Source organism: Lathamus discolor, chromosome 12, assembly GCF_037157495.1.
Source record: "Lathamus discolor isolate bLatDis1 chromosome 12, bLatDis1.hap1, whole genome shotgun sequence".
NCBI lineage: Eukaryota > Metazoa > Chordata > Aves > Psittaciformes > Psittacidae > Lathamus > Lathamus discolor.
Window position 1 is genome coordinate 3,315,936 of NC_088895.1, and position 16,769 is coordinate 3,332,704.

Below are 16,769 nucleotides of genomic sequence, written 5' to 3' on the forward strand. Positions count from 1 at the left end.
CACAGAATCACTCCTGCAGTTGCCAAGGGATCCCTCCAGCAATAAGGATGCTTGCACCTTCTCAAGTAGAAACAGAAGAAGGTGTTTGACTGATAAGGCAGCTCCTTACCCAGCAAGATAAAACCCTCAAGGCTCGTGAAAGATCCCACCAACCTACCTCAGCACAAGCAGCTGACCCCTGCAGACTCAGACCCACAAGTGTGTTATGAAGCACTGAACCAACGAGCCTCCCTAGAAGACTCAACGCAGTGAGAGCTGAGTCCAGGCTGCTGTAGTGCTTGGTACAAGTATGAAGTTCCCTCAAAAACCAGGCCCCACCGCACTGAAGACCTTGCAAGGGCTGGCAGATGCAGCAGACCAGCCCCAAGCGAGCCAAGCAGAGACAGTTTGTTACTTCTACTTACACATAGTGTATTGGAACACGCGGGAATTCACAAGGATGTTGATGCCTGCATGAAGGAAAGTATGACAAAACACATGTTTATGTGATCCTCCAGACCTCACACAGATTCCTCTATCATCTTCTTGGAGACATTTTTCATACCAATCCTCAGCACTGAAGCTACACAGATTAGCAGATTATTAACTTGTACCTCCTGGGACCAAGTTCCAATTTCCTCTAGGATTTTAGCAGCAATGAACTCACTATCCTTAATCCCCGAGATGCCTTTTTTTACCCCCTCTATATCCTAGTTCTGTGGTGTGGACAGAGGTAAACGCAGCTGCTGAAGCACTGTCTGTGTTTGGAACAACACACATGCTGTCAAGGAGGGTTGAGCTGACCCCCAGGGCAGCTGTGTGTTTGGATCATGATGGTGTTAACTGTCTCCCACTAGCATGCAAGACTGAGAAAGAGCTGCAGATAAGTTCTTCTTTGTGAATGGCTACATTCAATCAGGAAACCTGGGACATGAGAGATAAATTACATTATCAAGGCAGATCACACTGATGGGTATTTCAGACCTCTTTCCCCTTCCTGAGCGGCTGTACTTAGAGAATCATAGAGTGGTCTGGGTTGGAAGGCATCTTAAAGCTCATCGAATTCCAACCCCAACTTGACTTGTATGAGCGCTGCAGCCACATCTTGGAAGTAGGAAGCCCAAGGTTTGTGAACACACAAGTTCCACTCCACAGTCACTGCAGTGAGTTGCTGCCTGGGGTATGGAGCAGCTCTATGAAGTACTGGATTTGGGCATCATAGATCCCCACCTAACTTCTGTGCTCAAAAAGCAGCACAGCCCACCATGACCTCAGGCTTTGCTTCTGCCAAACAATCTCTTGTTTTAAGGAAGCCAGGGCCAGAGCACAGGGAATATTTACATGACAGAAACCTTCCCTGGAGACTCTGAACACACAGAAAGTAGGTTAGCAGGCCTCCATTCAGTGGTTTACCAGGGACATAAGAGAAGACCCCTTCAGAGGGCTTTGTCAGTGTAAAGAAACGCTCTTCCTGTTAGCTGAACATATGCTGCCATGAAAGCACAGCCTGTTACCTTTAAAAATGAGGAATGCTGTCCTTGGAAGGTCATCAAACCAGTGCTCCCGATTTCGTTTTGCCTGGAAGCAGAACAGCCACAATCAGACGTAGTCGATGCTACATCCATACAGAAACGTGCAGTGATGGACACCCACCTTATCCCCATCATCTGCTGCTTTTAGATTGCCTTGCTTTCCTACCCGCCTTCTCTTTAATCGCCGGCCTCCCCCACACACTTCCCTTCTTTTCCACCCAGTAAGTACTCACCTTCCATTTTAAGCCAACAACTTCATAGAAATTGTAAAAATCCTTCAGACTGCAAAACAGAAAGAAGCATCTGATCAGAGCCTTGGAGCTGGTTACATCCTTAACTCTCCTTGGCAGGCAGCAGCAGCACAGAGTCCCTGGAAGTTATTAACTCCTTATTAGAGCTGAACCACAGCTGATAGAACTCAACACTGAGCTCTTCCCAGCCTGGCCAAGGGTTACTGACTGACAACAGGCACAAGAGGGGGCAAAGCCAACCTTCTTCTGCTACAGCTCTTAGAGGAAACTCTGACCCTGCTCATCTCCAGAACTCTACCACTGAGAGGGAAGTCCTGGGGCTTAGACAGCAAACTGAGATAGAGTTTGTACTACTCTTCATGAAGAAGCCTTGGACTGTCTTAATGCCTTGTACAGTCCTTTTCTATCATCTTTGCACATTTTCTTTTCAAGGTAACAGTGGTATTTGAACAAGGACATGAAAGCAAAGGAACTCATAAACCATGAATGCCTGTCTAGGTGCTCAGGGTCAGGCCTGTAACAGCTTTTAGCTGTCTGGAGGTGAGGATGCTGAACTTTGCAGACTTGTACTGGTGTCCTTAGCTGCCTGCATTTAAAATCTCAGTTTTTCTCCCTATGCCCTTTTCAATACTTCTCGGTGGCACTTGATTTTAAGGAGAAGCATCAGCACCAGTTTCATGGGAGACTCACTTGGAGCCTACCTGTGGCCAGAACAAAGGAAGGGGAAGAGAAGGTCTCTTGCTCTATTTCCCTCTGCTTCCATGCTGGCTGGAGTTGGTTGCCCCCATCTACCTACCAGGATGGTAATTCTCTGCCTCATAACACAGAGGATAACAGTCCTGAAAGCAGCAGCAGAACCAGATCTTAATTAGCAAAGCCCTGGGGGACGCAGCCAGCTGCTGGTAAATCACAGAAACTTGTTATGCTGCGAGGCTGCACTCTGTGCAGAAATGCTCCTTGCAGGCTCTGATGCCGCTCCTCAGTGTCTTGCTCTGCTCTGGCAGGGGAGGTGGGCTGCCAGCAGAGCGCTGTATCCACAAGAGGGCACGCAGGAACTCCATCGCCTCTGAAGGAAAACCTCAGCTCCCAGGGTACCCACCCCTCCAAGCAGCTTTCCAGGCAAAGCCTTTCAACCGCTTAACTCTATTCCCACATCTCAATGTTCATTCCCTAAACCCAGCCATCCTTTCCGAAATACAGCCTATAGCTTCAGAGAGTAGAGCAACCTCCCTGCTCTGGGTGCAGCAGTAAGACCCCATCCTACCTGACTAAAGGAGTATTGCTTTGATTCAGTGCTTTGAAAGTGAGATAGCGCTCTCTGGCACACATCCGAGGCTTGTAAAACCGCAACAGCCCTTCGAAGTGCTTGAAGGAAATTCCAGACGGCCTCTGGAAACAAAGGAATGTTGTCAGAAGCAGCAACATCAGGCAGAAGCACACAGAGGCTAACAGATTGAATTCTCACTCTGGATTTGGTTTAGGCAGGATTTCCCCATCACTGTAAGATGCCATTAGAGCTAAGCCCCAGAAGTACCCTAAGCTATTACTTCAACGTGCTGAGCTAATCCCAGAGCACAGAGATCAGGAATTCTCCTGGCAACCAGCTCTCCCCAGCAAATGCAGAACTCTTCCCTGTTGCCTTATCATGGAAAAATTGTTCAACCAGGCACCTCAAGCAACCGAGTTCAACCCCTCTTCTTGGGAAATTAGTAGGCAGCCTAATAGATCCCATTACTGGCACTTCTTTAAGACTATCAGCTACGTGCCCTAAACATGAACTAATCTACTAGAAGTGGGTTAGTTATTTTTGGGTCTTATTTCTTTTGCTGCTCCACAGTTAAGCAAGAAATCAACCCTCTCCCCAAGTGCTCTGTCCTCGTAGAGAGCTGTTTGTAGGTGTGTTAGCTCTGTTTCTGAATCACTTACTCATGCAGTACCCAGCAACTGTACCAGACCTTCACCTGTACACGACCCACCCCTCCTCTCAGAACTGGTGCTTAAGAGGCAAGTCAAGTGACCCACACTGAATCAGAGAGAAATCAATGCCTGCATGCACTCCAGAACAGATTTCACTCATTTTATCAAGAGACTTCCATGATCTCACACTGAATTTCAGACTGCTTTGGTTTTCCTCCAGAAACAGATACACACAAGTTACATGAATGAAAAACCCCAGTAGCCCATGGTGCGATTACAGGCAACAGACCTCAAGCATCTCTTTTGGAACATGCTTCTTAAACTCCCCAGAGCACTGGTGGTGTTAGAACACTGCTGACCTCCCTTCCTGCTGCACCCCAGTGCCTGCGGAGCCCTGTACCTGCTTGGTGATCAGCAAGCGGTACGCGTGCTGGATGGCCGTGCGCTTGTGCAGCAGCAAGGACTTGAACTTCCTCTTCTCGATGTCATTGAAGGTGTCAAACACAACAGCCAGAAGCTGCAGAGAGAAGACAAGAGAGAAGGTCATGTTTGGATCTTTATATTCTGCAGCTACCTGAGGCACTGCTTCTTCAAAGAGGCAGCATCCAGCCTAGAGAGGCAATGAGAGGCATTGCCTGCAGGAGGCATTTACTGCACTGACTGAGGCAAGTAGAGTCAGTGAGGGCCTGTTGGCCATAAGGGATCCCACAAAGGGATCACCAAGCATGCTGCACACACACTGATCCACTTTTTGGAAGAGATCCGGATGTTTCAGGCCTCCCATAAACTTGCTAGTGGCTCTAGGAGCTAAGGGTAAACCTCACACATGCCAACAGAACAGTATTAAAAGGTTTGGTAAAATGTCGTGATTTCTTCCTGGAAAGCAGGCTTTTAGGGTTCTCTCTGGATTCACCCTTCTTTGGCAAACCCATGTCAAAGCTAACCCTCCATCTAGGACAGCAGCAGCAAAAACCAAGCATCGAATCACTCACCTTGGGTTGCAGAATTCCTCAACTCCTTTGGCAAGCCCTTTTCCACCACTCACATCCTCCCCTTAGCTGGTCCTGGCCCTGCCCTAGATGCTGCAAGAAGCAGAGCCAGCACAGCTGCCATGCTCTCACACTGCAGTTGTCAGCACTCAAGTCCTGCCATCCTTAGTAATTCCATCCCCTTCAAGCTGATTTAGAAAGTATTTCAGGCAAGGCCAGATCATAAAATGCCATTTTATGATAAATAATTAAGCCAGAAAAGGACAATAAATTTCATGCAACCGAGTATGTCACTCCAAGCATGATATTAATGTGAGAGAAGCTGAAAGTTATCATTTTGATTTTGTGTGATTTAGTTCAATTCCTTGTGGTTAAACATTAAGAGAGTCCTGTCTGTAGCAAAGCTGCCATTTCTAGGAGTATTCTGCCAAAGGGTCTCAGGTTATGACAGAGAACTTTTGGGAATGGGGAAGCCTCTGCTGGGTAATGAAGTCAGGCAGAGAGAATTCAAGTGCTTCAACAGGGGACTCACCAAGTTCATGATGAAGTAGAGCTCAATGGAGAGATACACTATGAAGAAGACACAGGACCAGGGGTTCCGGGCGTAAGATGGCATCATCACATCAGGGAAACTGCATCCAAAAAAGACATAGATTTTAAGCACCGAATAGCTCATGCTACGCATCCCACTACAAAGGCAAGAGGCACAGGGGTGTGTGTAATCTCACAGCTGAAAAGCTGCACATTTCTGCCTAACAGGGCTGCTTGTGGCACAGGTTTGTGCCTAGCAACGAGCAGCAGGAACGTGGAAGCATGGTGAAAAACATCAGTACAAAAAGCACATTCCTTGCACATCCCAAAAACCAAATGGGCAAAAGGAGTTTGGGATGGGGCTAAGGGCTGTGCTTTGACATGTAGCAACAACAGCAGCACACCCTCGGCGTGAGGGGGTTACAACCTGAGATTTATTCCATCCTTTGCTCATTTCCTAATCCTCAGAGCTCTCCTTCACAGTGGATCAATATTTACCCACTGTTGTTATCCCCCTTTCCTAGTAGATAGGTGAACCGAAGCAGAGGAATAGGAAGTTACTTCCCAACAGCAAACTGTTGGCTGACAAGGCAGCACAAAGAAAAACCTCCCCTTCTTGGTGCAAGGCCTAGTAAAGGCGTTTCCCCCCTTACTGCCCTCACAGTGATGAAGTGGGCTGAGCTGCTCAGAGATAACTCTGCATCTGAGGTCACAGTGGCCTAAGCCAAAATGAAATACCAGCTCTTCCCATGAGGCTGACCCAGGAAATCTCCCTCTCATGTAGAGGAAAAGAGATGGAGCATTTCTGCAAACAAACTCATGGCTCTGCCAGGTTTCCTTAAGGACAAAGTGGAATCCTGAGCTAGGAAAGCATGAACTTACTTTGAAGTGGTCAAAAGCACGAAGAGATTCACGAGGCTGTTCTCTAAGGTATTGAAGTACTGAAAGGAAACACTCTCATGACAAAATGCAAGCAGAATTTCACAGTGACATTTCATTCACAAAACAAACAACCCTCCCTCCCTCCCTTCAACAAGGGCAGCTCCGCAACTCCCTGATGCCTCCCCTAGGGAAAGGGTACTTCAGCACTGATCTGTTTTAAAGGTCTCTAACAGATGGCATGTGAAGAGTTAAACCAATTAAAAGCTCATCCATTTGGACTAGTTACTCCCAACAAGTTACAGACTCACAGCAGCAGGAAGTAGTGGCTGTTAGATCCTGACAGCCACAGGCTGTCACCCAGACACCTTCCTCCCTGGTAGGTAGCTCATTTGACTGAATTAAAGCACCAAGAAAAAGGAACAGCTCTGTGAGTGTTCCCTTTGGGACATTGTGTCTTTAAGGAAGTTCTCTGCACTGTCTTCCTTCCGAGCAGAGGGCAAACCAGGGTAACACTGCCAAGCAGCCTCTGACCAGCTTGCATCTGGCCTGCCAGGAACAGGCTATGTCTACACAACAATGTTTGATTCTTCAGCCTGTTAAAATGGGACTGAAGTTTCAGCTGCAACAAGAATCAGGGATACTCACCGGATCCGAGTGGTTAGGAGAAAACAAGTAAAAACCTGGAGAAGCAGCAGGGAAGGGAGAGGAGGAGAGAAGAAAGGGGGAAAGAACAAAGAAAACCAGTCTGTTTAACGTCACACATTAGTGAATCTCTGTTCCCAAAAAGAAGGTCATACTAAGAGTGAGCCCTCTCTGAAACTATGAAGAGGAGAGTATCTGGAAGGCCTTCTCCATACAGATCAGCCAATACATGACATTGGCATTGCATCAACCTGTTTGGAAAACAAACTTTCTGGGGATGGTTTGAATATAGGACTTGTAACAGGTACACTACAGATATATGTATTTGTGGGAATGTAGACTAATTTTACAAGGCTTGAGGAATAGTTGATGGAACCACAAACACAGAGCACAGGCTATCCTCTAGCAGAGGTCAAAAGGACCTTTGTCTCAAAATCAAATACTCAGCTTCTAGATCTTTTGGATCTTTAATTCTGCCTTCCAGATGACTGCAGATGAAATGAGATAAATGGAAGAACTTGGCAGGACTTTGAGTCTGATCAGCTATATATTCATCCAGGCTGTGTGTCTGGTTTAAGAGCATGACTTCACCTTCCATAAATACAACTCACCCAGGATGGCAAAAATCACCATGAAGAAAAGCAGGAGGAGAAGAATGTCGATAAATGGTGGGAGGGACTGGAAGATCTGTCGCAGATTTCTGGAAGATAGAACAGCAATGAAGTAAAACTTGCATGTTTTCTCTTCCAGGTTGGCAAGGAAAAAAAACCCTGACAACACACCATACTTGAGGACTTCCTTCCCACTCCCTCCAAGCATTAGAAGTAGAAAGCTAAGACTGTTTCCAAGCTACCTATCTGTCCTTTGCAAGCAGCTCTCAGGTGCTGCAAACAATACCGATGTCACCCTGTCAACCTTCCTGCTCCAGACTAAAGACAAGCTCTGTGATTCATCGTGCAGTTTACAGACAAACCCGGGAGCCAGAAACAATACAGCCACGTGTGCTCTCTGAGGTGGTTTATACAGCTGAGGACAGCACACATAAGCAACAGGACAAGGTGTAATTTAAACTTAAACAGGGAAAGTTCCAGTTGGATACAAGGAAGAAGTTCTTTACTGTGAGGGTGGTGAGGCCCTGGAACAGGGTGCCCAGAGAAGCTGTTGCTGCCCCATCCCTGGCAGTGTTCAAGGCTAGGATGGACAGAGCCTTGGGTGACATGATCTAGTGTGAGGCGTCCCTGCCCACGGCAGGGGGCTGGAAGTGAATGATCTTAAGGTCCTTTTCAACCCAAACCATTCTATGATTCTATGAGCACATCCACAGCTACTATGAAATTTCCCTACAAGACACCAGGTACACTTCAGTCACAATTACAAAAGATTGATACAAGATCCAAAATGCCCCTTAAAGACACATCCTGAGATGCCTGCAGGATCAGGGTGCTTTTCCTGCTCCCTCAGTCCCAGATATGACAGCAAAAAGCCCAGCCAGCTGCCCACTCACCTTCTGACAGCCCCACAGTAGCGGCAGTCCACCAGGAAGATGCAGCGCAGAGCTCTGGTGATGCGCACGTGCGAGGTTTGGCGCACCAGCACCACAATGGCCTCGATGAACTGTACAAAGAGCACACAAGTCTGCAAAGAAAGGGTTAATGAGAGGCACAGCTCAGTCTCCTTTTGGCAAAGGCAAAGCTCTTACTGACCACCTATTTCTTTGGACACTTGAAGCATGGGAGTTGTCCCTGAGAGCTTAAGAGACCTCACATGAATCACTTGGCAGCTGGGACACATGGCTAAGTCATCTCTGCAACAGCACAGGCCAATATGTAACCTGGTTCTTTGGCTCCTGGAGATGCTGAAGGAGAAACACTAACACTCAAACACACAGCTTACCTTTACCATAGTTCTTTTGTGCCTGATAAAGGTTTGGAAGCCCAGCCACCTCATCTTCATGGAGAGTTCAAAGACCACCACGATTAACGCAAACAGCTCCAGGGTTGCATGGACCTGTCAGAATGCAGCAAAGCTTCTGGTTAAAAGCAGCAGCACAGCAGAGGCCAAGCTTCTGCCCTTCCTTTCTCAAGAAGGACATGGGTTTGACAATAGTCTGAGCACAGCTCTGACACAGGCAGGAAAACCCAAGGCTAACACAGCACTGGTTTGCTTTGTGCTTTTATTATTGTCCTCTGATCAGTATGAGCTCAGAATTTCCTGAAATCCACATCCTTTTTGGACTTGAAGAACACATCCAAAAATGCATTGATACATTTGAAACAAAAGGGCAAGACCCCAGTAACATGAGCAGAAACACTTTCAGAAGACTTAGACTGAAAGGGGTCTAGTGTAATGCAGGAAGAAGAGCTGCTGGGCAGAGAGGATTTCCATAGGGAAAGGTTTTCTCTTGATCCAGACCTTCCGGACAACCACAGACAGGGTCCTATCAAGCTCTGGAGGAGAGCACTGCTTTGGGCAGTGCGGAAGGACCCCGTCTCTGTTGTAATATGCAAAATGCAGCAGAAAGAAGACAACAGAATATTCTTACAACTTCAGCTTTAGTCACAGCTCAAAACCCAAGTGAGTTATGCAGCCATGCCTCATCTTGAGCAATACTCTGACCCCAGGTTGTCACGGCTGTTCTACACCCCTGGCACGTCCTAGAGTACCATTAACAGCCCCAAAAGCAGATGCAGATTCTCCCACCAGCAACAGCAGCTCCTAGCACTGTACCTGACAGTGGTACCTCAGGAAGCGGGTGTGGACTGACAACAGCACACACCAGTTTGTGTGTCCCTTCTCTCAGCCTGCATTTTGGGAAGGTTAGACCTAAAACTTCAAGCCACTCACATGTTAAAAAGAGTGCTCACAACACTGGGAGGAGAGGCCAGGAGGAGGTTTAGCAACCTGGCCCAGGCTGAGATCTGTTTGCATTCTAGGAACCATTGATGGTGCTGAGCTAAGGGCACTGACCCTGAAAATTACTTTAACAGCACACAGATTCTTTAGTTATCACAAGAAAAAGGAAAACCCACACACTCCTCATCTGCACAAATGGAGAACATGAAATAAATGATACTTTCATTGTGGTCTCTGCCCATCAGATGAAAAAAGGATGTTTTGCTGGCTGGCTTTTCTGCTGTCAACCAAGCTAGAGAACAAGCCAGGTGGCTTTCTTCCTGCTACTGCTCCCTTCTTCCTCTATGCTTAGCCTTCTTCTCCCTTGCACCCAGCACTGCAGAACAGGCAGACTTCTTCATTGTGCCCAAAAGTACTTACAAAGATGCCAAGACGGAGCATGGGAACAGCCGGTGCTTCGCAGAGAGACAGCAACAGGAGCAGCAGTGCTGTGCTCAGCTCCATTAGGTAGAAAAGGTGATTGTGTGCAAAGAGGTAGGCAGCAAGTGCTTTGGCATTTTTGGGGTGAGTGAAGAACTTGTCATTATTTTCTCCTTCCTAGGGCAGCAGGAATAAAGAAGAGAACAGCATGAGCAACTCTTGGTATTGTAATAGAACTTTCCATGTGAAGAACACAGACTTTTTGAAGGATGAGATACAATTCCCATCAGACTATCCCCACTTTACAGCCTAACATTGATCTACTTATTGAGGAATGAGCTCTACACACATAGGACACTCCCTTCTGTTCATAAGCACGTTTCAGTAATGAAACTCCTTAACATCCACAAACTCCTGCTTTGGAAAGCCTTAAAATGAAGAGTGCTGAAAGAGTTTATAAAGGTAGGCAAAGAAACTTCAGCCAACACCCCAGCATAAACACAGCACGCACCTGCCATCACTTCCACATGTTTACACACTGCTTGGATTAACTTCTCCAGGGCAGATCAGGAAAACACAAAGATAAGCTCCAGGGCACCTGCCTGACAGTGGCTCCTCCTTATCTTGGCCTTCAAAATGTCTGGGAGAAAACACTGGAGCACACACAGCGTTTTCTGCTTCAGGAACGTGGGAAGACGGACTCCATGTAAAATCAACAAGCCTCAATGCGTATTTGTCACTCCCTCTTAACTAGAAAGCTTAATTAAGAGGAAAAGGTCAGGTACTCCATCTTAGCAATCTGCCTGCAACTGATTTTTACACAGCTACATCAGTGCTATCTTTACCCCTAGGATGAAACTTTGCTTGGGGAGAATTTGGAGGAGTTTTCATGCAGAAACACCCAACAGCTTCTTTTCTTTCTTGAGTCAGTGGTTTAAGCAAGGGAGCCTTTGTTACCCACAGGAATCTTGCAGCCTCTCAGAAACCATCAAAAGAGACCATTTTTGCTCAGCTGGGACACTCAGACACACAAGAAATGGTTTGTTTGTGGGTTTTTAAATTAACATCTTTCCAGGTAGGCAATTACTGTAAGGACAGCAAGCTATTGCTATCAAAGGCAAGTAACTGTGATTGCAAATGGGTAACAAGGTCAGGAAACAGGATCTCTTCTAAGAAGTGAAGCATTCTCGAGACTAATTCAGAAGAGGGTTTCAAACATTCCTCATTTACTCATCTTGCTTTCTGCTGAAGAACAAGGGAGCGCTGCCAGGTCAGGCAGCCAGCTTGTGAGCAGGACAGAACCCAGCAACAAGCTCCATATCTCTCACTCCAAGAGAGCTGCAGCTCCCAGCAGCAGGGCATCCTCATTCATGCTTGACAAAACACACTTGCAGGGTGAAACCCAGGCTCAATTCTGCCTCTCAGTAGCCAAGCAATTCAAAACATTGCTGGACAGCAGAGTCCTCTTATAAGACACTCTTGCCTGCAGCTACTGGTTCAAATAAGCAAGCTGCATGCTCTTTAAGTTCTGCCTACTTCAGTTCAAGGACATAGTCATTATGACCACTGGTCAAGGCAGCAGCAAGAATAATGTGCATGTGAAAGGCCAAGCCTGCTGCGTACATTACCATCAGCTACTGCAGCAGCTCAATGACCCTTTGCAGAGCAGCTCCAATAATCACCAGTTTAAACAAAAGCCTGGGAGAGCCTGCAGCTACCAGTGCATTGTCAGTGTTGCTCTTGTCTCTTACACGACTTGCAGGGCTTGACTGATGCTAAACAAACACCCCAGAGCAACCCACCCAACCTGCAGCCAAGGCAGGAATAGGACCTGCACTTCCAGAACAGGAGATGTCTCCAGGAGAGCACTGACCGTTAACACTGGGATGACTGGAGAGATGACACGACAATCTGTGACAAGTTACAGACATCTCCATGGCAAGGTGGCAGAACTGAACACACATTGAATCCCTCAACTACTATAGTCCTTGACACTAGAAGAGATGGGAGAGGATGGGCAGCTTCTTCAGTTGCTCCCAAATGACTTGCCAGAGCTCATGTGAAGGTACTTCCAGCATTGCCCCATTCTTAGAATCATAGAATCACAGAATGGTTTGGGTTGGAAACAACCTTAAGATCATCCAGTTCCAATCCCCTGCCATGGCTAGGAGCATTTACCACTTCTTTGGGCAACCTGTGCCAGTGCCTCACCACCCTCCCAGCAAAGAACTTCTTCCTTAGATATAACCTGAACTTCTCCTGTTTCAGTTTGAACCCATCACCCCTTGTCCTATCCCTACAGTCCCTGATGAAGAGTCCCTCCCCAGCACCCTTGTAGCCCCCTTCAGATACTGGAAGCTGCTCTGAGGTCTCCATGCAGCTTCTCCAAGCGGATTCCTTCACAAGGAGCCAATCTATTAACCTCAAGATGGAAGCTTGTTGTTTCTTCTATCAAAGCACTACCACAGTTTGAGCAGTCCATCTTTCACACAGCACCCCAACAGCAGGGCTCACCTGGAGGTAGATTGCTGCCTCTTGGTAGTTCATTTCCCAGTTGTGTCGGGCAGAGCTTTGCTGTGCGCAGCAGTCCCCCGCAGCAGGGCTGGATGCGTCATTAATAACATCATAGCTACCTCCATCTGCAGCAGTGGAATAAGAGACACACTGATTCACAATTAAGCAAGCTGAGATTGATCAGGAGGCATGAAACAAGGCAGGCACCAGGACCAGAGACAAGCATCAAGAGGTGGCGGAGTACCCAGGACACTGGCAGCTTGTACACAGACAAACTGATTCTTTGCATGTAGGTGCTTAAGAGACACACTCAAACCCTGCATTTCAGCACAAGAATGCTCCCAGAAGATCAGCAAAAGAGACAGCATCTTCTTTAATACCAATACCCCTCTGATGGAAACAAACAGCAAGAGTTTCTCTTCATATTTCTCTTCCTATTTCTCTCCATACCCAACAGATTGATGTTGGAACTTTCAAGTCTCACCAGGAAAACCCTACCAAAAACTGCTTTACTGAACGCTAGCACCAGATTTCGTAACTAAAGATTTCATTAAAGAAATGAAAACACGTGAAACCCAGGCATGAAGGCAATTGCTGTTCAAAAAGGGAATGTCACCCGGTTGCTGCTTCTGGGATTGGGATTTGGATGTTGCACCTTTGACAAAGAACATACCCCAGTGAGACCAGCTTAGGATCAAGCATGAAGCCTGTGGTGGAGCTCCTCATGCACTCAGTGCTCCAGAGTTTCAATCACTACCTAAACCACACAGTTCTTGCTCTCAGCAGAGACTTCCCTCCTCCAGTGTCTCATGTTCCCAAAGACAGCCCATGTAAAATGGATCTTGCCAGTGCAGAAGTGCTGATTTCCTGCTTTTCACGAGCACAGAAGCTGTGATGTGGTAGCTTGTTCTCTCTGTGTTATGAGAAGTTATCTGAGGGTGGGAGCAAAATGACAATGAGCTTCTTTTCCTCTCTTGTGACAGCACGCTGAAGATAGCTGCATCTCTTTGCTAGGACAAAATAATCCTGACTGAATCAGTGATTCAGTCTCTTTAGAACACCCTCCGGAGTGGATAAAATGCCAATGCCAAAAAGATCTACCCCCACCAACAGAAACAGCACCACTGTGCTCCTGGCACAGAGGCAGGGAGTGGGAAGCAAGCAGAAACCCCTTCACCAATGCGGAGCCCCAGCTGCCTTTTCCACCCTCAAATCAAGGGAAGAAAACATTTCTCTGGGATTTGTGAAGCCTCTCCAGATTGTATGCTCAGATTGCTGAGAATCCTGCAGCATGAAGCCTATTTCTCTTCCTTGCTTCCCCCAGAGCCTTAAAATACCACTCAAAATCTGGACAAGTGTTTGAATGAGGCTGATTCCTCGCCCACATCCCTTTCACACCTTGAATGATCACATTGCTTGAACAAGGTGAATGACGGAGCTTTTTATTTATGTCCAGGACTGGAATCTTCTGGGTTTGTTTGCTTTGTAACTCAAAGACGACAGCAACATGCATTATATTGTGAGCTCTAAAGAGTTCTGCAATATTAGTATTTATGAGGCTTTTACCACGTGTGCGTTTCAAAGAGACAGACTGCAGCCTGACAGCAAAAACCCTTCTGCATTTTCAGTGCTCCTTCTGTCATAGAATCATAGAACCCCAGACTGGTTTGGGTTGGAAGGGACCTTAAAGCTCCTCCAGCTCCAACCCCTGCCACGGGCAGGGACCCCTTCCACTGAAGCAGCTTGCTCCAAGCCCCTGTGTCCAACCTGGCCTTGAGCACTGCCAGGGATGGGGCAGCCACAGCTTCTCTGGGCACCAGAGCAGAGCTGCTCCAGCTCTCGCAGCATCTCTGTGGCCTCCTCTGGCCTTGCTCCAACAGCTCCACGTCCCTCTTATGCTGTTGCCCCAGAGCTGGATCAGAACCGCATGGGGGGCATTCAGGAGACATTGAAATAGCACAGAATCCACACCTTGGCTGCACCAGCAATTCTGGGGAGGAGGGACCTATTAAGCAGGTCCTTACAATATTACCATGTTATTGGAGCATTAGAGTAGAACACCAAAGCATACTGTGGTCAAATCAGTGGAGGTTTGTAGCATTAAACAAATTAAGCATTAAATCAAAAGATGCCAAAACCACCTTTACCCTTTCTCACAAAGACCAACCTCTCTTTGAAAAGGATTAACACTAGGAAAAGAGACACCCCAGCAAAAACCCAGGCCCCCTCTCTGCATTTCACACAGAGGACTCGCAGCTGAAACAGAAGAGATGTCCCATGAGATCAAGGTTGTGAATACAAAACAGCACTCAGAGATGCAAATCAGCAACAAAAAATAACTCTAGAAACCAAGATGTTTTCCTCCTGTCTCAACCAGGCATCATCTTTCTAGGCACAGAAAATGTACTGCTGAAGTGGGGAGCTGCATTTTGTGGCTCAGCTCCTTCCCCATCAGGTACCAGAAGGTTGATCGAGCATCCCTGAGGCAAGAGCATCATCTGGATAATAAATAATAATAAAAATAATAATACATTTGAAAAGCAACCCTCTGCCTGTTTGTTTGGCAGCCCTCCAGCTAGCTAATTTCCTCAGCTGCTCCCATGATAACAATGACACAGACTAATGCAACCTCCAACTCCGCTCCGCTCGTGCTGCAGAACATCCCCGACGGCATTTACCATTAGTATGGAGCTCAATGAGATAGGAGGATCTCTCCACAGGACTCCCGTAATCCTCGAAGTAGATGGCAGGCTGCTCTCTCCACTGCATGGCAGCTCCCACATCGGGAAGCAGGCACGCTTGGCTTCAGGGATGGGGCCAGGGAGACAAGTCAGATGTGAAGTTCCTCCCTCCCTCCCCTCCGAACGGCGATCCTCAGTTCGCAGCTCCTTCAAGGGAAGAGCTGCAGAGCTTTCTCCTGAAGAAGCTACAGAAAGCACAGAAGGTTTTCCTCTGCTCTCTGCAGAACTAAACGTTTTCTCCCCTCCCCTCTGAGGAAGGTGGCTCAGACTTCAGTTAAATCGTTTCCCTATCGCTGTCTAAGCAGCAGGATGTTTCTAAGTGCAAGTTGTTGGAAGGCTTAGCTGCGGGACAAAGAGCTTTTAAGCATGACTGTGGTGGGGAAGCCAGGTTTCGTGTGCCGTGCTCTCTTCTTTTGGAATAGAGCAAGAACTTGCTCACCAGTGAACGTGAACAGCTAACGGGAAAGGAGTCCAAGCGCTGACTGCTCACAGGGAGGAGCCTCTCCCCTGCCCCCAGCAAGCACAGAAAACAGATATTTGTGGAGCTCACAGTACAAGGGGCATGACAAAGTAAACGAACTGAGCTGCTCACAGATGGCAAAGCTTCCTTCCACACTGGTGTAACTTATCCCAGGCGTTCCCTGAAAAGGGAGAGAGGGAAAGAAGGTGGGGGGGGGGGAGGGAAGGAAAAGCAAAACCAGCTGGCTGCTTACACAAGGCATCCGGAACGATACTGCCGGGACTCCAACATTCCCATTCAGTGCAGCAGAGCATGCTCCTGTGTAAATAGTTTCCATATGTCATCATTACAATAAAAAACAAAACCACAAAAAACCAACAAGAAAAGAGTAAGAAAAAGAGCAGGAGCAGAAACTTTGCAGGGCCCAAACTTCTCCTTTGCAAAACAAATTCCCTGCTTACGGGAAGGGAAAAGTCTCCTTTGGCTCAGAGAGCAAATATACTCCTCTGGTTCGGAGATGCTCATGGGGGATCTCGAGAGCAGAGCTGGAAGGGGAAGAAGGGACAGAAAACATTCCCAGGAATACACCACCCTCCCAGCCAGGCTATTACGTGTCAAACTAAGTCAATTCAGACTCTCATTGTTTGCTCTTTGGTGTCTGCATTTGTTTTAATCGATAATATATATGTATTCTTTAATCCAAACTAGTAACCTCCTAGAGATTCAAAGAGTTATAAACAAACTCTACAGGGTAGCTCTCCCATTTGCCTCCGAGCTCTCCCAGTCTGGCTCTCATTAGCCTGTTTGCCAGATGTTCTGCTTTCTAGATAGCACACGCTTTTTATGGCATTACACTGAAACAGACTGAGATGCTTCTAATTACCTCGCCTGCCTCCAAAGCCATGTGCCTTTACTGGACTCACCAGCGCTTTCTCCTACAAGGCTGAGGAAGGTCTTGATGAAGCTGCTCGTTGCCATCCTGCCAGGATAATGCTATTTTAGCACATATACCTGTGACAACAGAACTCTGCAAGCTGTGTGGAAGGCAGAGCAAGTGA

General features: G+C 47.2%; 1 protein-coding gene across 6 annotated transcripts in view; it reads right to left on the reverse strand.

The window, feature by feature from the left end:
* Nucleotides 1-16,769, reverse strand: part of TPCN1 (two pore segment channel 1) — a 46,920-nt gene that overhangs the window by 13,955 nt on the left and 16,196 nt on the right. For 4 of the 6 annotated variants that reach the window (XM_065692978.1, XM_065692979.1, XM_065692980.1 and 1 more), the window contains 13 exons: nucleotides 12,511-12,635; nucleotides 9,997-10,173; nucleotides 8,617-8,730; nucleotides 8,228-8,358; nucleotides 7,335-7,423; nucleotides 6,727-6,761; nucleotides 6,082-6,140; nucleotides 5,201-5,300; nucleotides 4,080-4,196; nucleotides 3,027-3,151; nucleotides 1,745-1,793; nucleotides 1,494-1,557; nucleotides 405-449 (listed from right to left, as the gene is read on the reverse strand). In XM_065692978.1, the coding sequence (XP_065549050.1) occupies nucleotides 405-449; nucleotides 1,494-1,557; nucleotides 1,745-1,793; nucleotides 3,027-3,151; nucleotides 4,080-4,196; nucleotides 5,201-5,300; nucleotides 6,082-6,140; nucleotides 6,727-6,761; nucleotides 7,335-7,423; nucleotides 8,228-8,358; nucleotides 8,617-8,730; nucleotides 9,997-10,173; nucleotides 12,511-12,635 (1,230 nt within the window). Of the gene's footprint in view, nucleotides 1-404; nucleotides 450-1,493; nucleotides 1,558-1,744; nucleotides 1,794-3,026; nucleotides 3,152-4,079; nucleotides 4,197-5,200; nucleotides 5,301-6,081; nucleotides 6,141-6,726; nucleotides 6,762-7,334; nucleotides 7,424-8,227; nucleotides 8,359-8,616; nucleotides 8,731-9,996; nucleotides 10,174-12,510; nucleotides 12,636-15,188; nucleotides 15,707-15,964; nucleotides 16,030-16,769 lie in introns of those variants that run through there. The other 2 variants (XM_065692982.1, XM_065692981.1) reach the window with 2 other exon arrangements.